The 23560-nt window shown below is 45.2% G+C and overlaps 1 protein-coding gene across 1 annotated transcript in view; it reads left to right on the forward strand.

The window, feature by feature from the left end:
- Window positions 1-1808: 1808 nt before the first annotated feature.
- ZNHIT6 (zinc finger HIT-type containing 6) overlaps window positions 1809-23560 on the forward strand; it is a 133397-nt gene continuing 111645 nt past the window's right edge. Inside the window, exons 1-5 of the mRNA XM_033915247.1 lie at window positions 1809-2110; window positions 6132-6197; window positions 6296-6402; window positions 10528-10613; window positions 19824-19927. Coding sequence (XP_033771138.1) covers window positions 1980-2110; window positions 6132-6197; window positions 6296-6402; window positions 10528-10613; window positions 19824-19927 — 494 coding nt within the window. The 5' untranslated portion in view covers window positions 1809-1979. The remainder of the gene's footprint in view (window positions 2111-6131; window positions 6198-6295; window positions 6403-10527; window positions 10614-19823; window positions 19928-23560) is intronic.

Consider the following 23560-nt stretch of genomic DNA (forward strand, 5'->3'; position numbering starts at 1 on the left):
AGATCCTTTTCTTTGGCGCTAACCCCCAAGGTGGACCCTAGCATCTGGTAACTGTGATTCGGGTTATTCTTCCCAATGTACATCACTTTGCATTTGTCCACATTAAGGGCTCCATTTACTAAGGTGCGCTAGCGTGATTAGCGCGCACAAACTCTGCGCTATATGGAAAACACTAATGTAAGCTCTATGGAGGCGTTAGCGTCTAGCATACGCGGCATTGTAGCACGCGCTAAGCCCACTAGCGCACCTTAGTAAAAGGAGCCCTAAATTTCATCTGCCACTTGGACACCCAGTCTTCCAATTTCCTTTATTTATTTATTCAAATTAAAGAGAAGTAAATCTACTTGAAAACAGATTAGAAATATGATACATAAAGAAGAAAAAGGAAAAAAAAAAATTGGTCAATTATTCTCCACCAATCATATTAGGAAATGAATATTCATTATTTAGTCCACCAGTATATATGTTATATGATCCAAGAACAAAGAAAACAAAGAAAGAATTAAAGTTATATCATTAGGATGAAATAGAAGGACCATTCTCAGCAGCCAGTTCATTAAACTGCGGGTACAACTATTGAGCCAATAGTCACTCCACCCCCCCCCCTTCTTTAGCCACAATTAACTCCAATTGCTTTGGTTTTAAAAAAAGACAATATTTTCCTCTAGTGAAACACAACATTTAGTGGGAAATTTCAAAATGAAAGATGCATCCAATGCCAAAACCCTTGGTCTGTAGACCAAGAAGTCTTTTCTTCTCTGTTGTGTCGGCTGTGATATGTCAGGAAAGAAAATCTCTGGATCCAAGATGGCATTTGTAGCAGAAGTCTGGCACTGAGCTCCCTTTCAGCGTCGCCTGACTTTGCTACTTCTTCGCCTGTCGGAGTTTGGATTGTTTCAGTTGCGAGCTGCCCGACCGCGGAGTTTTGTTCCCGGGGTACTGCTGGACAGGGGAGGAGGAAAAAAAGGAAGGAAACAGCTGGCAGCGAGATTAGAGGAGGGGAAGAGGTCAGGGTGGAATGGACAGATCAGATGGGGAAAAGGGGAGAGAGGCATGAGAAAGTAGAGAGAGATTGATGCTAGGAAGAGGGGTCAGCAGACAAATAAAGAGAGAGGTACAAAGATGCTAGATCTGGTGTAGGAGAGATAAAAATGAAGAGAGCAGTGAAGCTAGAAAGGGGAGAGGGGCATAGAAAGAAGACAGATACCATATGGAAGGGGGGGAGCGGGCAGACAGTGCTGGACAGATGCTGGATTGAAGAGACAGAAAAGAAGATGAAATCAGAAACCAGAAACAACACAGTTTGCGTTATCCTTTCTCTTATCATCATCAAATTTAAGAACCCATTGTGGTCCACGAGTCAAAAAGTTTGCCCACCTCTAGTCTAAAATATCCCTTCTGAAACTGAATAACTTGGAAGCTCTGCTGCCTTGCTGTTGCTCTAATACAGTGGTCTGAAACCCTTTGCAGGGCCACATTTTGGATTTGTAGGTACTTGGAGGGCCCCAGAAAAAAAATAGTTAATGTCTTATTAAAGGAATGACAATTTTGCATGAGGTAAAACTTTTTATAGTTTATAAATCTTTCCTTTTGGCTAAGTCTTAATAATAATATTGTAATTTATAGCTAGAGACATATGATCAAGAAACTATTTTATTTTACTTTTGTGATTATGATAAACATACTGAGGACCTCAAAATGGTACCTGGCGAGAGTTTGAGACCAGGTTTTGAACTTTATTTGCCCAGATCAAAGATGGCCACTGATCAGCAACTCCCCTTTAACCCTAGCGTCAGGAAGTTGCAGCGACGCTCTAGCACACTCGTTCTTTTCATTCAATCGTCACGTACAAATCCAGTCGGACGTAAAGTAACGTAAGAGAGGAGCTCGAGCTTGATTTCGGCATTTGCAGCGCGTGGAGTGGAATTTTTTTACGTGCTAAGCTAGAGAAAACGAGTGCCGCTGGCTGTGTCTGGAGGATGGAGGCGGAACGGGAGAGCTGTGCACTGTCGGCGGACATGGAGTCGGAGTGGGAGCTCTGCAGGGACAGTAATTGCCGCTCCGAGGAAGAAGGTGCTGCAGTCCTTAAGCGTAAGATGTCCCTGTACAGGTGAGGACAGAGGCAGCAGGTGAGGCCTCGAAGCTGGTTGGAGATCCCTCTGAGCTGGCAGGGTGAACAGGGGCTGCATGGGGGGGGGGGGGAGGTTGGTTCGTCGCTCATTTTACACTTTGTAAATGGTATTATTTTTAATGTTCTGCTAAGTACTCTTCAGCTCGTTCATGAGTGCAGATCAGGAGTTTATCGACTAATATGATCGGTACTGCTCAGGCTAATAGTTTGAGATATGGGCTTAGTTTATGCCAGGGGTGTCCATCCTCGGGGCCACAATTTTGTTGAGGGTTACTAAGCTAAGTGATAATACTAATAAGATAAGAGATGCATGACATTTAAATTGTGAAGAGACCGGTGAGGATTTCACTATTGGTATCTCCCCGTATATACACCTTGGTGGGTCGGAGGAGTTGTGGTTCTGAAGTCTCATGATAACATAAAAAGAGTGTCTTTAAAGCATTGTGAACATTTAGTTATATTAGACATTGGATTTGAAAGAGAATACCTTAGAAACAACTCTAGCTCAATTAAAATATATTTGTATTCAGATAGAACCCAACATGATAAAGGCCAAGGTTTGACAACCCTTGGTTATGGCTTTTCAGTAGCAGTTAAAGGCGAGCTGACTGGGGAGCCGGCCTGGGTCTGCGATTTTGAGGAAATATCTCACCCAGAAGCCGTTCTGGATTTTGGCACCAAATGCCTGCGTTCCAAGTCTGGCGACTCTTGGCACAGTGCAAGTTCCTCAGCAGAGCCCTGCAGTGCTCATGGTGTGAACACTGGACTTTTTTTTGGCTCCTCTGGAAAATGTATTCTTCGGACCCAGCTCATTGGATGCAGTTGGCAGGCGCATCAATTTTTTCTAACCCAGTTGCGCTAGTGGCAAAAGTCCCATTTCAGGAGCCCTCTCATCCAGCTATGGTAGAGCTCGATTGCATTGTGCCATATGGATATAATGCTGCTTTTGTCTCCGGACACTGCTTTTATTTTAGATCAGCTGATGCCCTTGCTGGGATTAGTCCATATGGTCGCCCTGAGCGTTCAGTTTTGGCTGAAGACCCCTCTATCAGCAGGCCTTTTATGCATGGCTTTTGTCTGCCTTTTTCTTGCTGGGGTTCTGAAAGAGCAAAAATAAAAATAAAAAATTGGAATCTCCTTTTTACATGCCATCCACATCTTCTTGGTCTGGTTACAGGACAATAGGATGCCCAGGCTGCTCTTTCTGGCTCTCTCAAGCTACCTTTCTTTGCTCGCTCCTGCTTTTCAACAGTTTTGCGCAGGATATCCGGCACAAAGATCTCTCTGGTGTTGGAGGAGTAGTGTCTAAAGGACTCCCAGGATCGCACAGAGGATATTTTATTTAGAAAAAAAAATTTTTAAGTGACTTCTTCAGTCTTCAAGGTGGTGGCAGCAGCCTGTTTTGTGGCACATGCCTGTCATGCGAGATTTTGTAGGGTGTCCTCTGCAGAAGTGGATATCTGTCCCCAGCTTTTGCTGGAAGGTGTGGATTATATGGTGAATGCCCTTTCTGATCGTATTTGAGTTCTTATTGCTTCTGCAGTGTCTGCGTGCAGACCTCTTTAGATCTGGCTGGGGATGCTGCCTCCAAGGCCACGTTAAGCAGTCTTCCTTTCAAGCGTAAACTTCTTTTTGGGACAGGTCTGGATGACCTCGTGACCGATTTTTCTGCTCGCCACCCTAAGTCTCTCCCTGTGAACAAGTCTTGCCGGACTTTGGGAGGGGACTGTAGTAATTTTTCATCCTTCCTGCTGTTTTCATCAGATCCTCAGGCTCTTCCTCCCAGAGAATTTCTCAGGGATACTATCCCTGTGACACTTCCAGTTTGAAACAATTTTTTATTAAGAGACAGCAAACAAACAACAAAAAATACACAACATCCACAAAAAGAGCAATATACTGAGCAAAACCCCCCAACAATACCTCTAACACCCAGAACCCAGTGAATACACCCCCCCCCCCCACAAAGGAAAGAAAGCCTCCAACAGAGAATCCAAAGAAACAAATGGCATTAGAGGGTGGTACTCTTACACACACACACACACACACACCCCGCCAGTGCAAAAACCAGAATAAGCTCTCCAGCAGTAAACCCCCCCCTCCCAAGTCAATCCTTGACATCAAACATCATATACTATCCGGTATCCCTACAAAATCACAACATATGATACCCTGTCCCCCTCAGCCCTCACCCCCAACCACAAAGAAGAAAGAAGGAGAAGAGAAAAAAGAAGAAAGAGAAAAAACCCACAAAATAGGGGGAAGGGGAAACACCCGCATCGCCCCTGTGACACTTCCAATTCCAGCTGTCCTCTGACACCTGTATTCTGGGCAGCTAATTCTCCTAAACTGCCATCCAGAGGGCCGTCTAGCTCAGTTTTTCTAGGAGTGGACTTGCACATCCTCGGACAAATGGATGCAGAACACCATTCAGGAGGGGCACATAATGATTTCTTTTGCCTGCCTCCAGATTTATTTCTGGACTCGCCAGCAGGTCAGCTGGAAAAGGAGTGTGGAAGAATCAGGAATAAGACCTGCATGAAATTGTCCTTTCCTCATACCTTTCCCAGTTTTATTGAGTGGTTGTGGAGGCTCGCTCAGATGCAGTTTTGGGGGCCTTGTTGTTAAGAGCAGGCTCTTCTGTCCCTCCCTAGTTGCTTCTTTGGTTTGTCACCTAGCATATGGAATCATGAAGGGACGTAACAGAATGGAAGATTAGGTTTTTACCTTCGATAATCTTCTTTCTGTTAGTCCCTGTAAGATTCCATACGACCTGCCCTCTCTGTACACTCAGTTGTGTGGAATAGCCTGCTGCTTTCTGCCTCAATTATTCTCTTTGCAGGTTTGAAGACTTTACCGCCAGTTGATGAATCCTATGGGGAGTTTTTTTGCTTCTGTGAGTATGCTTAACTGAAGGCTCTCTCATGTGGGTGCTCGTTGCACATAGCAGGTTAGTTTTACCTTGTTCCTCAATATTTTTCTGGGTTGCCTTTGTGCCTGGTTTTTACTTGTTTAAAGTTTTACAGAGCAGACCAGTTCAGAAATTGTTTGTTGCTGGGGATCTTCCCCCATACTCCCTTTGTCATGGATTTGTTCAGGTATGTTGCTTGGCTTTGGGACTCAAACTGTATATGGCTCTAGCTCTCAGTCTAAGGGGAGGAGCATTTGCTTAGAAAAGTGTTGGATTTCTGCAACACCCGGATTTCGGTTTGGGATTGAACACCTAATGTATGACATCTTAAAGGGACTAACAGAAGATTATCGAAGATAAAAACCTAATCATCTGATGGGAGCCCTGTTCTTCCAAAATCGCACTCCTGGGGGAGAATTTAGGAGGAGGATGACAACAACAATAAGGCCGCCAGAAGTAAGGGCTTCCTGCTTAGCTCGGGACTTAGAGGGGGCCACAACGCCGGGGGAGGGTGGGGAGAAACAAAGCTTTTTACTACTCCTGCAAGTGATGAAAAGTTTTGTTCCCGTGTCCACACAGAATCGGTCTTTTCCTTTCCCGTTGCCATGGTTAAACCATGGTCTTTGGTCACCGTGTTAATCTCTAATCTATAAGAAAGATTACCTAGGTAAGAACCTAATCTTTCTTTAACTGCATAAATGACATTTTAAAGAACAATTTGGGTAAGACTCTCACTTTAAGCAGTTTCTGAAAATAGCTTAGATTCAGCATGCAAAACTACCTAATTTGGTCACTAGTAATTTGAAAAATAAAATCTACCCCTGCAATTGACACTTGCTGCTAATTAGGATTTGTGCCATAGTGAAAAACTGGGGTTGTTAATAACTCCCCTTTAACGAAGCCACATCTAAGCTTTTTTATTGTCGACCATGGCAGTATTAGCTCTGACGCTCATAATCATGGTTATCGATTAAAAAAAAAAAAAAAAAAGCCTAACGCAGCTTCGTAAAGGGGGGGGGGGGTAATCTTATTTCAGCTTAAAGCCATGCTTTTCATAGAACTAAATGACCTTTTCTTTTCATCTTTCAGCTGTGAAACCTGTGGTTCAGAAGAAGCAAGATACAGATGTCCACGCTGCATGAAATATTCATGCAGGTATAATATGTTTTCAGTTTGTCAGTAACACTTTCTCTTAGTACCTGTACCCATAAATTAAACCACAAATACATGCCCTTTTATCTCTATCCTTTAAGCTTGCCCTGTGTGAAGAAGCACAAAGCTGCCATCCAGTGTAGTGGGGTCCGAGACAAAGCAGCATTTGTTTCCTTAAGCCATTTTGATGAAATGACTCTTCTTAGTGGTAAGTAGATTCTGCCATTCAAAATAAAATCAAAAGTAGTATTGGGTATATGAAAGAGTGGGTATGTGTGAAGTGACTTATGTCCTATCATTTGTATGCATTATTACTGCTCGTTACTATCATTTTGATGCAGCAATTAGGAAGAAATAGAGTTGAAACAAGCAAATATCATATTTTTCGGTCTATAAGACACATCTATGTATAAAGGAGGAAAAAACAAGAAGAAAATTTTGGTTCAGAATTTTTTTTTTCCTTGGTTTTTCCTCCTCTACACGTAGGTGCATCTGGTGCTGGGAAGCCCGCAGTCCGCCTGATACCTTTTTTTAATTGGCAGTAGCCCAGCACGGTCTCCTGCTGAACGGCTGCCTTTCTCATTGTAGAGCGGCGCATATCGCAGGAGCACGACCTTTGCGCTTCCTTCCTGGTCCCATGCCGCTCCATGATTGGCTACAGTGCCAGTGGAAGGCGGCTCGGCCCTGAGAGACCCTCATTACTGTAAAATGAAGGCTCTTTTTAAACGCAGTTTTGATGTGACTGTCCAGGCGGTGATTTGTGGTGGTCTGGTAGCCCGGGCTTGTTTCTGGTTATCTGAGAAGGTTCTTGACTGCAAGATGGCTGACTGATCCTTAGTGGATCAGGAAGTAGCTAAGATTGAGCTGGGAGCTGTTTATCTCTGTGATGCCATGTATGATCTTTTGCATGCCTTGGCCAAATCCATGGCTAGGTGTAGCCATACCCTGTGGCTTTGGTGTTGGTCGGCGGATGTGACATCTAAGGCTAAGTTCAGTAAGTTTCCCTTTCGGGGCTCCTTTCTCTTCAGGGAGGAGTTGGATAAGCTGGTTCAGGCCTTTAGTGATTCTAAGGTGCTTTGGTTGTCAGAGGACCAACCTCGCCAGGCTTCGTGAGATCGTTTGAGTTTTGTAGGTTCCACCGTGGCCGGGGTGCAGCCTCTTTTCCTTCCAGAGGATGTTTCTTCCAATGCATGCAGTCCTTTTGGGGGGTGGGGTTGCGACTCCTCTACCACCCATCCAGCCCAATGACTTGTTGCGGATCTTTCCCCCGGTGCCAGTTGAATTCCAGTTGTGGGAGTTTTATCGTGGATGGGCCTAGATCACAATGAATCAGTGGGTCCTGGAGGTGATTCGGGATGGTTATGCTTATGCTCTGGAGTTTTCATGACCTTTGCCAGATCGTTTCCTCTCATTTCCTTGTCAGGCAACTTAGAAGAGGAAGGTTGCTGGATGTCAAAGCGGTAGACCTGGGGCTCCTCAGGAGATTTGCACCGGTAGGAACTTCATTTACTTCATGGTGCCCCAGAACGAGGGGTCTTTTTGGCCCATTTTGGATCTCAAAGGTATCAACAGGGCTCTCCAGGTTTCGTCATTTTGCATGGAAACCCTGAAATCCGTAATTCTGACTGTCCAGCCTAGGAGATTTCTGTCTACCTGACAGCCTCTATCTGCATGTTCCTATTTATTTTAATAATAATAATAACAGCTTATATACCGCAATACCGTGAAGTTCTATGCGGTTTAGACCTCCCACCAATGATTCCAACGCTTTGTGATTTTAGGAGAGCATTATTAGTTTTGTTCGCTTCCTTTTGGTCTAGCTATGGCGCCGTTCACCTTCACGAAGATTATGGTTGTGGCAGTAGCCTTGCGCAAGGAGGGCATTCTGGTGTACCCTTATCTAGACGATTGGTTGATTCGAGCAAAGTCTTTGCAGGAGAGATCCCGGATTACGGCTTGAGTTGTGGAGTTTCTCCAGTCCCTGGGCTGGGTGGTCAACCTGGCCAAGAGTAGGTTGACTCCGTCTCAGAGCTTAGAGTATCTCGGTGTGCTTTTTGACACCAGTTTGGGAGAGTTTTCCTTCCAGAGGAGAGGGTGTGCAAATTGTAGGTGCAGATTTGCTCTCTGATGGATTGCTGATGTCCGATGGCGCAAGATTTTCTGCAGGTCTTGGGGTCCATGGCAGCCTCCTTGGAAGTGGTCTGGTGGACTCGAGCTCACATGCGTCCTCTTCAGTATGCGCTGCTTCGACAGTGGTTGCCACAGATTCACGATCTGGACTCACCGGTCTTACTCGGAGAATTAGTTTGGGACAGTCTACAGTGGTGGCTCCACTCTTCCAATCTGGTTCAGGGGGTGAGTCTCAATCAGCCCCAGTGGACAGTGCTTCTCATGGACATCATTGTCATCAGTTGGGGAGCTCAATATCTCGGTCATTCAGCTCTGGGCAGCTGGACACTGGTGGAGGCGTCCTGGTCGATCAGTGTTCTGGAGGCCAGAGCCATTTGGCTGGCATTGGTGGAATTCCAGTCCTTGCTGGAAGGCAAGTTGGTTCGAGTTCTCTCAGACAATGCCATAGCAATGGCCTATGTCAATCATCAGGAGGGCACCAAGAGTAAGCTGGTGGCGCTGGAAACCTTTCTGCTCATGGAGTGGGTGGAAGCTCATCTTCGGGACATCTCGGCATCGTACATTGCCGGCGTGGACAACGTCAAGGCAGATTTTCTAAGTCGTCATGTGCTGGATCCCGGTGAGTGGCTGGAAGCCTTTGAGTTAATGTGGGATGTGGTATTCAGTAATTTTTTTTCTGCGGGATTTGTTGTTGTTGGTTGTTTTGGGGAGTTTAAAGAGCAGTGACATTTGGTTCGGCTGGTTTAGCTGGCAAACTGTGGGGCATTTCTGAAAGGTTCCTGTTCTATCTAATCAGTATCCAACAGTGTTTTCCTTTGTCTTTTCCATGTAAGTGTGGAGTTGGGATATTATAGATTTTTTTTCAGCCTAGTTATTGTTCTGCTTGGCTACTCGTTAAAACTGAGTATAATAGGGAATGCACAGCCCACTTGTACTGTTCCCAAAAGTCAATGTCTCAGTCTCCACCTGCTGGCAGAGGAGCGTAAACTCATCCATTTCTGTGCCAGTCTGGAGGGTCTAAAAGAAAGGTCCTTACTGGCTAATTTTCCAATTTCTCCTTTCTGCTCATCATTCCCTCCATAGTCCTTCATCCTATCTGACTCATCATTCTTCTTCTAATTCCCTATCTGAGCACCATATATAGATTCACCCATTTGTTGTACATGTCTGTCACAATTAGATTGTAAGCTCCATTGGACAAGGACTGTCTCTCTTGTGTGTTTGGTGGTGCTATAGAAATAATAAACAGAAATAGCAACTTTGTTTGAAATGTGTGTATGTAAATACCAAAAGCCTAAGAAATATGATAGGAGTTAGATATATTGCACTAAATGAAAATATATAATGGGCCTCTCTAACACCTAGTGGAAGGAAGATAATCGCCTGGGCCAGATGGTACATCTGAGTATTTATAGAACTGAAAAATGAACTTGCAGAGCTATTGTTAGTAATATGTAATTTTATTTTTTTAATTTAAGTATGATATGGAAAGATTGGAGAATGGTCAGTGTAATGCCATTTTTTAAAAAGGGTTCTAGAGATGATCCGGGACATTATAGACCGATGAGCCTGACGGTGGTGCAGGGCAAAATGGTAGAGACTATTATAAGAAACAAAATTACAGAACATATACATGGGCATGGATTGTTGAGACAGAATCAACATGATTTAGTCAAGAGAAATCTTGCCTCAGCAATCTACTACATTTCTTTGAAAGGGTGAATAAACATGTGGATAAAGGTGAGCCAGTTGAAAATGTGTATCTGGATTTTCAAAAGGCATTTGACAAAGCACCTCATGAACATGCGTAAATGTCTCCCCCCCCCTTTTTTTTTTTTTTTAGTTTAGATAAGTTTTTATTCTTCTTTTAATTTTTACTACATATTATTGTAAACTGTTTAGATACCTGTATGATAAATGATATATCAAAAATAAAGAAACTTGAAACTTAAACTTGAGATAATTACATTTGCTGATAACACAAAGTTGTTCAAAGTTACTAAATCACAATTTAACAACAAAACTCATTTTTCAGTGCCATGTATCATTTTTATTTTACTTTTATTCTGATCCTCCGAGGCTCATCCTGGTGTGGGATTTTGACCCTCTTAGGATGGCTGGTAAGAACCACTCAACAGTTGTAGGTCTCTCCACTTTTTCACATTTCCTCTAATTGTGGTGTTTTCCTCTTTTCAAATCTCAGATTATCGTTTTCTGGAAGATGTGGCAAGAACATATGATTGTGCTGAAAGAGATGTTGTACTGCACGAGCCAATGCATTCTAAATCTGTAAGTAGGCAAATGCAGAAAAAATCAAGCCAATGCATTCTAAATTTGTAAGTAGACAAATGCAGAAAAAAAAAAAATCAAACAAGAAATGCGAAAAATCTTAAGAGTAGGATGAAGCTATTCTGATGCCCATCTGAGAGGTACCATCCCTTAAGTTGTGAATGAATCGGTCATATTGGCTTTAAAGCATCTCTCTCTTTTTCTCTGACCAATGAATGGTTTTTAACACCACTGCATTTCTTTTAGGAAATGCAATAGATACACTTGGGGGAAATTTTTCACAACTGGACGTCCAAGTGGCAGATGACATTTAATGTGGACAAATGCAAAGTGATGCGCATTGGGAAAAATAACCCAAATCACAATTACCTGATGCTAGGGTCCACCCCGGGGGTTAGTACCCAAGAAATGAATCTGGCTGGCATCGTAGATATGATGAAACCTTCTGGCCAAAGTGGCGGCGGCCAAAAAAGCGAAAAGGGATGGTTAACAAGACTAAGAATGTTATAATGCCCCTGTATTGCTCCATGGTGCGACCTCATCTGGAGTATTATGTTAAATTCTGGTCTCCTTTCCTCAGGAAAGAGCAACCAAGATGATAAAAGAAGATGGAACTCCTCTCGTATGAGGAAAGACTAAAAAGGTTAGGGCTCTTCAGCTTGGAAAAAAGATGGCTGGGGGGAGATATGAGTGAAGTCAACACAATCCTGAATGGAGTAGAACGGGTACAAGTGGATCGATTTTTCACTCTTGCCAAAAATTACAAAGATTAGGGAACACTGATGAAGTTACAGGGAAATACTTTTAAATCCAATAGGAGGAAATATTTTTTCACTCTGAGAATAGTTAAGCTCTGGAACACATTAACATAGTAACATAGTAGATGATGGGAGATAAAGACCTGAATGGTCCATCCAGTCTGCCCAACCTGATTCAATTTAAAGTTTTTAAATTTTTTCTTCTTAGCTATTTCTGGGCAAGAATCCAAAGCTCTACCCGGTACTGTGCTTGGGTTCCAACTGCCGAAATCTCCGTTAAATCCTACTCCATCCCATCTAAACCCTCCCAGCCATTGAAGCCCTCTCCAGCCCATCCTCCCCCAAATGGCCATATACACGCACAGACTGTACAAGTCTGCCCAGTAATGGCCTTATTTCAATATATAATATTATTTTCTGATTCTAGATCTTCTATGTTCATCCCACGCTTCTTTGAACTCGGTCACTGTTTTTCTCTCCACCACCTCTCTCGGGAGCGCATTTCAGGCATCCACCACCCTCTCCATAAAGTAGAATTTCCTAACATTGCTCTTGAATGTACCACCCCTCAAACTCAAATTATGTCCTTTGGTTTTACCATTTTCTTTTCTCTGGAAAAGATTTTGTTCTGCGTTAATATCCTTCAATTATTTGAACATCTGAATTAGAGAATGACACGGTGGTTGTTACCCACCAAAACGGTGACCAAAAAAAAGGTCACCGTGAGTTCGGGGACAAGGCCATTCACTGTACCGTGGAGCGGTGAATGGTAGCACGGGGCGGTGAACAAGTAGTAAACGCGTGGTGAACGAGCGTTCGATCAGGCAGCCCACTCTCTCCCGCCGGCCTGCCATGCATCTCCCTCCCTCCTTTTTCCTTACCTTTTCTTGAAACTGGTGATTTCTATAAGGCTACGAGCTGTATTACAGCCGGAGCCTTGAAGTCGCTTCGCGTTGCCTGCTGGAAAAAGTCTCCTCTGATGCAACTTCCTGTTTCCGGTTGCACCGGAGGAGACTTTTCTAGCAGGCAACCCAACGCGACTTCAAGGCTCCGGCTGTAATACAGCTCGTAGCCTTATAGAAATCACCAGTTTCAAGAAGAAAAGGTAAGGGAAAAGGAGGGAGGGAGGGAAATGCATGGCTGGCCGGCGGGAGGGAGCTGCGGATGGGTGAAGGATGCTGGGGATGGGGGGATGGAGAGGAGAAGATTCTGAAGATGGGGACGGTGACGGGGCGGTGAAAGACAGTGGGGACGGTGACGGGGCGGTGAAGGATACGGCAGAGACAGGGACGGGGCGGTGCAGAGGATGGTGGTCTGGGGACGGGACGGTGACGGGGACAGAATTTTTCCCCATTCTCTAATCTGAATCATATCTCCCCTGTCCCTCCTTTCCTCTAGGGTATACATATTCAGGGCTTCCAGTCTCTCCTCATATGTCTTCTGGCACAAGCCTCCTATCATTTTCGTTGCCCTCCTCTGGACTGCTTCAAGTCTTCTTACGTCCTTCGCTAGATATGGTCTCCAAAACTTAACACAATACTCCAAGTGGGGCCTTACCAATACCAATCTGTACAGGGGCATCAACACCTTTTTCCTTCTACTGGCTACGCCTCTCTTTATACAGCCCAGCATTCTTCTGGCAGCAGCCATTGCCTTGTCACACTGTTTTTTCGCCTTTAGATCTTCAGACACTATCACCCCAAGGTCCCTCTCTCCGTCCGTGCATATCAGCTTCTCACCTCCCAGCATATACGGTTCCTTCCAATTATTAATCCCCAAATGCATTATTCTACATTGAATTTTAGTTGTGAGGCATTAAACCATTCCTCTAACTTTTGCAGATCCTTTTTCATATTTTCCACTCCCTCTTCAGTGTCTACTCTGTTACCAATCTTGGTATCATCTGCAAAAAGGCACACTTTTCCTTCTAACCCTTCAGCAATGTCACTCACAAACATATTGAACAGGATCGGCCCCAGCACCGAACCCTGAGGGACTCCACTATTCACCTTTCTTTCCTCCGAGTGACTTCCATTAACCACCACCCTCTGGCGTCTGTCCGACAGCCAGTTTCTAACCCAGTTCACCACTTTGGGTCCTAACTTCAGCCCTTCAATTTTGTTCAACAGCCTCCTATGAGGAACCGTATCAAAGGCTTTGCTGAAATCCAAGTAAATTACATCTAGCATATGTCCTCGATCAGTTGTCTGGTCGCCCAATCAAAAAATTCAGTCGGGTTCGTTTGGCACGATTTACCTTTTGTAAAGCCATGTTGCCTCGGATCCTGTAACCCATTATATTCAAGGAAGTACACTATCCTTTCTTTCAGCAACACTTCCATTATTTTTCCAACAACCGAAGTGAGGCTCACCGGCCACATTGCCAGAGGTTGTGGTAAGAGCAGATAGCGTATTTGGTTTTAAGAAAGGTTTGGACAATTTTCTAGAGGAAAAGTTCATAGTATGTTATTGAGATAGACATGGGGGAAGCCACTGCTTGCTCTGGATCGGTAGCATGGAATATTGCTACTCCTTGGGTTTTGGCCAGGTACTAGGAACCTGGATTGGCCACCATGAGAATGGGCTACTGGGTTTGCTGGACTGTTGATCTGACCCAGTAAGGTCAGTCTTATGTTTTTATGTGCAGTGCAGTGTAGAATTCTGCAAAGCTGCCAGAGCCAGCTGCTTCTCCCCCTTCTCCACAGAGACCAAGCAGCAGGACGAGAAGGACTTAAACCATTGCACAGTTCACATACACAATCAGTTCTAAGACAGCAGAGGAGCAGGAAGAGACCCAGTGTGTGCAATGGTTCACGTCCTCCTCTTCCTGCCATGTGATCTGAGAGGGAGAAAGAGCAGCTGATGCTAGTTGCATGTGCCATGAAAGGGTGGCACAGAAAGGATATGAGGCTGAGGGAGAAGTTAGAACAAGGTGAGAGTGTTCCTTGGGGAGGGGTTGTTAGTGTGAGGGGGAAATTGAACACCATGGTTTTTAGTTTTTCATTAGCTGTCTCATATGTGTGGTAGCTATTTTGCTTGGAGGTAAAATAGTCTCATTATTTAAATTATATTCTGTCTTGAATACTATGGGACTCATTTAAAAAAAAAAAAAAGTTCAAAAAGTAGCCAAATCGGTACTTGGATGATCAAAAAGACAGATCGTCCAAGTACCGATAACCAAAGCTGGTTTTAGGCATATCTAAAACTAGATTAAGGCCTTTATCCTGCCTCTTAACACCTAGAGTGTAAAGAGGCATTTTTGGAGGAGGGGAAAGGGCGGGAGGTGGGCCGACCTAGATTTAGTCATACTGTAAGTATAACCAAAAGTTTAACGAAATTGCTCAGTTGGAACTTATACGTTTTGACTCTTAGACCAAGTCAAAACAGGTATAAGTTCCGAATAGGGGCCGGCTGCCATGATCAGCTCAGCAGCCCCAGCAATCTGCCCACCCCTCACCACAATGATCGCGGCAGGAGAGATGTCTAAACTGTCCTGCCATGATCGCGAACCCCCCCCCCCCCCCGACAAATCCGCAATCGCCGACAGGAAGGATTGCAAGTCCTTCTGCCGGAAGGCAACTGGCACCCTCCACCCGCGCACGAAGACCAGCAGGAGGGATCCCAAGCCCTCCTGCCGAAGATGCACCTCCGGAGTGCACCCCCTAAAGATTCAGTTGGGCCTTAGGCAACTGGACCAATTCCGGTTGTCCCAAGTGCCTAAGGCCCCTCCCATGGGCGGGCCTTAGGCGCCTGGGCCAATCAGGCCCTAGTTCCCTCCTCGGTTCATCCCATAATGCACCGGGAAGGGTCAGGCCCGCTATTCAGAGCACGGCGGGCCGTCCTGGAGGACCCGTCCAGTCAGACATCTTTAAGGTTAGTGGGGAGCCTGTGGGGGTTTTCTCATTCAGGGGGTGCGTCTTTGGCAGGAGAGCTTGGGATCCCTCCTGCCGGTTTGGGGGGTAGGGGGTGCCGTTGCCTTCCGGAAGGAGGGCTTGGTATTCCTCCTGCTGGCGATCGCGGGTTTGTCTGGGGGGGTCACGATTGCAGCAGGAGAGATTAGGCATCTCTCCTGCCGCGATCGTTGCGGTGTTGTTTTTTGACAGATACCGGTTAGAGAATCCTACTTTTAGGCGACTGGCCCCTCCTTCGCCTAAAAGGTCTGGGTTTGGGACTTGGGTGATTTTTTTTTTTTTTTGTGGTCGGGAATGTGTTGTAGGGATAGACGTTGTGGCAGTCTGGGCGATTAGATTGTTGAACGTGAAGGTAAGCCATTCTCAAAAAAAAAAATCATTTTAGATGTTTTGGGGTTTGGTTTTTTTTGTTTTGTTGTTTTTTTTTTTTTTTTTTGGACAATGGACATTTCCCTGCTGCTAATTTCAGTGTCTAGTGACTTAGGCCAAAAGGGGACTTAGATGGGGTTTTTTTTTTATTATGCCCCTCCACGGATTTAGCAGAGGGATGCAGACTGCAAGCTCTGATGATCCCCAGTGGTCTTCACTTGTTCACAAGTACACTTCAAAACTTTGAAGTTTCGTTTGAAAACTTTCAAAAAGTGGCAGTTTCAGTTTCAGCTGAAATTGGGGGAAAAAAAGCAAATTTGTTGGCCTCTGTTTGCCTGTTGCAGGAACTCCTTCTCTCATGATCTCAAATCTGATGAGATTAAAGACAATGAGACCAGCTATGAAGTTTCACAATATGTGGTTCAAACTTAAGTGGAGTTACATTATGCAGATGGAATAGAATAAATAGTAGTAGCAGCATTGGGCAATAGGACTGTATTATTGGATAGGGGTTCAGAAATTTGGAATGTTTTGCCTCCCAGCTTTGACATGCTTTAAAAACGTGGCTGTTTCAAAAATACAGTACCTTTCTTAGCATGTACATTAGCCAGCAGATGGCAGTAGAAGAACTCAGAAATGTGACTTCTCATAAGGGCTCTGAATAGCTCCAGCACTTCAAAATACATATAGTACAGTATATTTATTTTTTTTATCTCCAGCAGATGAGGGTGGTTGCTGTTCATTTTTAGACTGATAAATGAGGCCACTCCTGGTCCAGTTAGCAGCTCATAACCAATTGAGCATTAGAGTTAGCTGGATAAGGTGGAGTAGCCCACCAGGATATACCCAGTGGTCTGGGGCCCTCCATCCCACTGCCCAGCTTCATCTTAGCCTACACAAATAACTAAGCAAAAAGAAAAATGTTCTTTCGTAGGGCACTGGGCAGACAGAGGCATTCTGCTGAAATCAGGGCAATGGGGCTTTGGTTCTCAATGTGTGGGTAATCCCTTTTATGCTTCTTAACCACCTTCCAGCTCTTGGAAGACATGGTTTGCCTTGCCTGCATTGCAGTGCCTGGGTAAACTCCTGAAAAAGGTTAAATAATCCTGGGACAAGTCCTCTACATGGGTCTGCTGTTATAAATTCTTCTGCAGCAAAAGGAGATTGGAACAGCAGGAGTCGTGGGCTTTGGAGTTTGTCCAGTTGGTGGGCTCATCGGAATGCTGTCTCTAGCCTCAAGGTCATCCTTCCTCAGAGATCCTCTGGAGGATGGAGAGATCCCATCAGGCTGTTTCATTAGGAAGAGTTTCTGCCCCTGATTTCACAGTTCCTGGCATCATTGCATATTCTCCTGAGGTACAGGAACCCTTGAATCCAGCAGACTCCTTGATGTAAGGGTTCATGGAAACTTCCTAGGACTTTTCTTATTCAGTGGGCTATAAAGGCTATGATATCTGTCGATTGGGGGTTCCTTCTTAAATGTTTTAAAGTGGGACCAGCTATGGGTAAATTCTTTCAATTGTGTTTGAGGAGGAGCGGAGAGGAGGCTTCCAGTTCAGGCTCCGTAGGACGCGCATAGGAGCTGCTGCCCACGGCTTTGTGCACTGCGGCAGTAAGGAAGAAGGGAGCTGGGCCGAAGATAACACCCCATCAGTTGCACCACAGACTGGTGGTTGAAGAACACTGTCTCAGGCCCGATGCACGTGCCAGCCCTATGGACCGGCAGGAAATTTCTTGGAGGGATACATTGGAGAGAGTATGACTTCATCAGTCCTGCGGGGGAGGGGGATGTAGCTAGATGGATTGATAAAATACCTTATCAACGACTCCCAAGGAGATGCTGAAGAGGACAAAGATGGGTGAAAGAGAGGGACTTGAAACAAGGAAGGTTGAGAAGGGAGACTGGGTGAAGGGACAAGGAGGAGAATGAGGGATGACAATGGTAAGGATAAGAGGATGAGGGGTGAGAGAGAAGCAGCTAGGGGAGAATAAGAAAAGGTGCAACCAAAGTAAAGTAGGGTGATGGTCCAATGAAAGAGAAGGTAATACTGGTTCAAACCCATGCTAAAGGGTGATAAGTAAACACAAGAGGCATTTACCTTTTGGCATAGCTATCAGGGAGATCCTTGCATGCTGTTGACATCACACTTGGGGAAAGGGAGTTGGCTATTTTCTTCCAGCTCTGTGCCTGATTTACTAAGCTTACTTTTTCCCTGGAAACTGAACAGGCAAATGGTTTGAGTAAATGAGATGCTGAAGCAGCTGCTGCTGACCTCCTGAGATACCCCCCTGCTCCATTGTCCTAGAACTTTAGTTCATGCAGTCAGATTTAGGGAGAAGATTTGAGAGGTCTCAGCCACAGGTACCTGTAGTGAAAGAAAATTTGTCAAGACTTGACATAACAGGACTTCAAATTTCAGGGAACCTACAGCCAAGTGGATTTTTAGGATGTACACAATGAATATGCGTAAGATCATTTGAAATGAGTACAGATTGATGTCATATTCATTAGGAAACCCAACTGACCAGGATTCTTAGGACAGGATTGTCCTATGATCTCTTCTAACATACTTCAGATAAATGTAATACTTTCCAATGGATGGGGGTGTGCATAAATGTCAGTGAGATGAGCCAGTACCCAGTGTAGGTTATATTTCAAATATTCGCCTTGGGAGTATTCTCAATAAATAATTCATCCCATAATCATGGCTGGTTCAGCAGCCTAATATAACACAACCGCCTGACCTTTCTAAATGTCAGAGATCTAGTAGAAGGACTGAGGTGAAAGACTACATAGAGACAATATAGGTATGAATAAATGTAACTGTTGCTCCAAAACATGGCACTGATGCCTCACAAAGTAGGGGCTGGTAGAAATTTCCGCTGTTTGGAAGAGTAGTCTAGTTATTTAAAGGCTTTGTCTGCCTCATCACTAGGGGAGGGAATGATGTGATTTTCAGAGGTCTTGTATCAAAATACCTTCTGGATTTTGGAACACCGAAAATAAGACAGAGATGTGAAAATGTCAATTGAAAACCCTTCAGTCAGTCTTAGCATTACATCTGCTCCAACATGTAGCCTTTAAACAATAAATCTAGTGTAGTTCCGGTGGGATGGTGGGGGTTTGAGTTGTGCACATGTGAGAGTTTCTGGATTACACTGCTATGTCCTTTTACTTGTACCTTTTTCTTGAAAACTTTAATAAAAATATTTAAACATTAAAAAAAAAAAAAATCTAGTCTCGTTCTAGCTAGTCCAGCAAGAACACTTTCTCCATGATTCCCTGTGTTAATTCTTAGGACTGGGTTTTTTTTTTCCTTGTCTTTTTATATGCATGTTTTCTTATGCATCACAAAAGATACTCTGTCTGGCTTGGGGAAGATTCAGCTTTGACCCGTACATGTTGGACAATTCAGTCTGCATTGAGCTGCCAGCCTGTGTAACCACATTTTTATGACTGTTTCTGTTGTTTTCATATTCCACCTTCTTGGGCAGGTAGTGGAGAAGATGTTTTTCCCCAATATCTGGTCGCTTGGCTCCCTGGCATAGCTGTCTGTGTTTCTGCTGGGACTTCTAATGGATTGTATTGCCTTATTTTCACGCATATAACGCGCGCGTTATACACGATTTTACAAACCGTGCATAACCATGCGCGTTATACGTGTGAGCGCGTTTAACAATTTTTTTTTTTACATTCTGATCCGGCATTCCCCCTGCGAACCGGCATCCTCCCCCCCGCTCGCGTCACCCCCCTCCCCCGCGATCCTACATCCCCCCCAGCAACGCAAATACAACTCTTACCCGATTGGGCACCAGCACCAATGCACAGCATGCGCCAGTGCCCGAAGATCCTCCCTCGTTGGTTTGGTTAGGGCTGGGCTGGGCTGGGCCGGGCGGTGCAAGAGAGAGAGCCTCCTTCTTCCTCTGCCGGGCTGGACTAGGCTTTGAGCATTTGCACATGCTCAAAGCCTTTTGGTCTCGCTCTCTCCAAGATGTTTTAGGTAAGTGTAATGCTTTTAAACTGGGCGGTTGTTTGATTCCTTGACCATATTATTTGGCACATTTGCCGTCATGTTCTATGTTTCTATCTGGGTTTTAATTTTCAGACCTTCTAAAAGCAAAAACCTTTTTTTCCCTGTTTTCAAACTTAATGTTTTGTGCATTATATTGTAGCTTAATTTCATGAAGAACAGGGCTCGAAAGCACAATATAGTCCTGAAAATTTTACCACTTGGATTTAAGAAGAGAGGAGAGAATTCAACTTTTTTCTGTCGTGAGTAAGTTGATTGTTTCAGTTGATGTGCTAATAACAATTGAAGTTTCCAAGTTTCCAAGTTTATTAATTTTTTAATATCCCGACCATCAAATGAATATCTGGCCGGTTTACAAAATATAGTAAAAGTAAATAATAGTTAAATACAATGAAGTGAACGAAAATGACATTAACTAGACTAACTGGAAAGTGAGGATAGGAGGGGAAGGAAGGGAGAAGTTACATATAATAGTTAAGATAAGAAGGGTGGGGGAAGGGTTGAACAAGTGGGGTATGGTAGCATTGTTGGAGCGATTACTTACTCATATTAAAAAGCGAAGTAAAAAAAAGAGAGAAAGGGATCTAGGGGCGGTCATAAGCGTCTTGGAATAGGAAGGTCCTGCCCCCAGGAGGGACCTAAGGCTCCCGGGCCTATTCTGATTGGCCCAGGCGCCTTAGGCCCCACCAGTAGGCGGAGCTTTGGGACGGATGGGCCAATCCGGCCTCATTCCGTCGATGGCTGCCTGCCGGACAGGCGGGTTTGGCTCCCGTCTGTCCGGCCAACTACAGAAAGGTACGGGGAAGGGGGTTGGGGGTGTCGTGGGGGTCGGCCAGGGGGGTCGCGGGTCGGCTGGGGGGGGCGGTCGGAGGTTCTTGGGGGGGGGCGGGGCGGTGGGGGGGAGGGGGGGTTTGCGTCGAGGGCAGGAGGGCCTGGGATCCCTCCTGCCCGTAATGTAGTGCAGGGTGGGGTTAGGGGGTCGCCGTGGCCAGGAGGACTTGGGCTCCCTCCTGGCCCGATATTGTCGGGGAGTGGGGGAATCGGCGGGGCAAGAGGGCTTGGGCTCCCTTTTGCCCCGATCGTGTCGGGGGGTCGGGGGGGGCAAGAGGGCTTGAGCTCCCTTTTGCCCCGATCGTGTCGGGGAGTCGGGGGGGCAAGAGGGCTTGAGCTCCCTCTTGCCCCGATCGTGTCGGGGAGTCGGGGGGGCAAGAGGGCTTGAGCTCCCTCTTGCCCCGATCGTGTCGGGGAGTCGGGGGGGGCAAGAGGGCTTGAGCTCCCTCTTGCCCCGATCGTGTCGGGGAGTCGGGGGGGGGGGGCAAGAGGGCTTGAGCTCCCTCTTGCCCCGATCGTGTCGGGGAGTCGGGGGGGCCAGAGGGCTTGAGCTCCCTCTTGCCCCGATCGTGTCGGGGGTGCCAGGGACCACACGGAGTCACCCACCGTACCACCCGATTCGGGTAAGCGCAGGTATCGGTGGGTGGCTTATTTGCGGGGGGGTGCCTTATTTTACATTTTTTTCTAAAAAGGGGGGGGCTGTCTTATTTGATGGCCCTGCCTTATCATCGGGGAAACACGGTAGAAAAAAAAAAAAAAAAATGAACAGTTAAGTCCCAGTTTTTGCCGCTGAGACTCTGCCCTCTCACTGTAAAATTAGACTCTACTTAGTCTGTCTTTAAATTTAAAAAATGTGTGTTGTTTTAAAAAACAATTATGTTTTTAGATGTATCTAAATAAAAATAATAACCAAAAATTTATCTTTTTTTATGTCATCTTAGCATATTTTATGCTGCAGAACGAATTATTTTGTTTTACATGTATTCTTATGGGAAAACGCGTTTCACACAACGAACGTTTCACATAACAAACTTGCTCCTGGAACGGATTAAGTTCGTTGTGTGAGGCACCACTGTATATATATATATATATATATATATATATATATATATATATATATATATATATATATATATATATATATATATATACACTAGAGACTCCTGAATGTATAATCTTATTTCCAGTTCAATAGGGATAACATGCTGAACCATAGGATCATCAGAAGATGTCAACCACAGTTTTTCACTCCTCCTTTCTGGGCTGTGCTCCCCCATCAGTTTTTCCTTTTGCAAGTAAGCATAAAGGTATCTTTCTGATTGGCTCGGGTTACTTCATTTTATTTTTTGGTGTTTTCGTGGAACTTTGGTGGTGCTACAATTCCCTCTGAGGAAGGGACCTCTCTGCCTGCTTGGAGAGGATCAGACTTGTCTGTCTGCAGCTGACAAGTGTATCCTTCGGGTACCTGTTAAGCAGACGGCCTGCTGAAGATCTGTGGAGCTCAGGGTTCCGTGCCCTTGGCACTTACTTCCTTGATTTGCTCAAGAGCCTGAGCACAGGCTGTTAACGTTCCTTCAGGGTGCTCACAGTGCCCGCTGTGATTTTTTGCCTCCACCTCCCCCTCCTTCTCTCATCCAGAGTGGGCAGTGGGGGTTGAGGAGCAGCCCAACTTAGATCTGACTGGCATCCTGAAGATTTCAGTGCAGGAGCTGACTGGCAAGTTGAGGTAGTGATCCTTTCCAGTACCAGCTATACCTAAAGGGAGCTAAAGCAGGCTACAGCATCATTACGGAGCACATGGTCTATGAGTATAGGCTGTGACAGCCTATGGTGAAATCGACGAAGGGGGGGGGGGGGGGGTAGTCGTCTGAAATCCCTGGTTTTAGTGGTTTCTTTTACTAGAGCCTTGGTTCCTCATCTTTAAAATCCTAAATTTGCCATTTTTTGAGTGTTCTGAAGAATTTTTAGGCTGTTTTCTGGCACTAAAATGCTCCTGTAGTGGCTATCTTGGATTTCCTGGTTTATGATTTTTTTTCCCTAAATCTTCAAAACTTCTTCAAAACACCTTGTTTTGCTTCAATTATATGGATGGAGTTCTTAGACCTTAATACTCCTGAATGGGTGGCTCAAGTGCTCCCTTGCCCAGCATGCCACATGGTATGCGATGGGAGAGGTGGGAGCTTAAGACTTAGTCCTCGACAGTCTACTAGAACTGGAGACAGGAATCCTGTTTGGGGAGGAAATATGCCCTCCAGATACCAGCGGCAACACTTCTGCGCACTGTAAGGACATAGAAGTTCCACAACCCAAGAAAAGGTGGCTTACATGTCCCAAGGGGGAAGATGAGTTTCCTTCTCAGGCTTTTACTCCAGATTTTGTTAATCTGCTGTAACAGGGTGCACCGGGAAGGAGCCTAAGATCCTGATTAGCCCAGTTGTCTAAGGCCCCTCCCAAGGCCATAGGGGGGGGGGGATCTTAGATGCCTGGATCAATTAGGACCTTAGGCCATTCACAGTGCTTCCCAGGATGTGATGGGAAGGGAAGGTCTGCCATTTTGAAGAGGCAGGCCTGCAGTCAGGAGAGAGTAAGCATCTTTCTTGCTGGTCTTCTGAAAACATTTTTTTTAAAAAAGGTACGGAGAGGGGGTTCTGGGGGGGTGACCTACCAGCTCACCAGGGTTTCATCTTGAGGGCTTGGTGTGGTGGGGGGTTGTTGGGGGGAGCTTGCTCTCAGGAGGCGGTGGATACAATTGGAAATATTAGAAAGCAAGGAAAAGACAACGGTGAGCTATTTTAATAATTGAGAAGTAAAATACGTGCATTTAATGATGGTTTAACGCCATCGTTAAATGCACAGTGACTTTAGAGAATCTGGCCATCAGTCCCTGGAATATCTAGGGATCTTATTCATCACAGCAGAAGACTGTGACCTCCAGAGGCACGCAAACAAGCTTTGCAGACAAATCTCGGACTTATCTGAATCATTGCTCGCGGCATGACTGTATCTGCAAGTCCTCTGGTTGATGGTGGCCTTGATATAGGTGGTGCC

This window comes from Geotrypetes seraphini, chromosome 12 (assembly GCF_902459505.1).
Source record: "Geotrypetes seraphini chromosome 12, aGeoSer1.1, whole genome shotgun sequence".
NCBI lineage: Eukaryota > Metazoa > Chordata > Amphibia > Gymnophiona > Dermophiidae > Geotrypetes > Geotrypetes seraphini.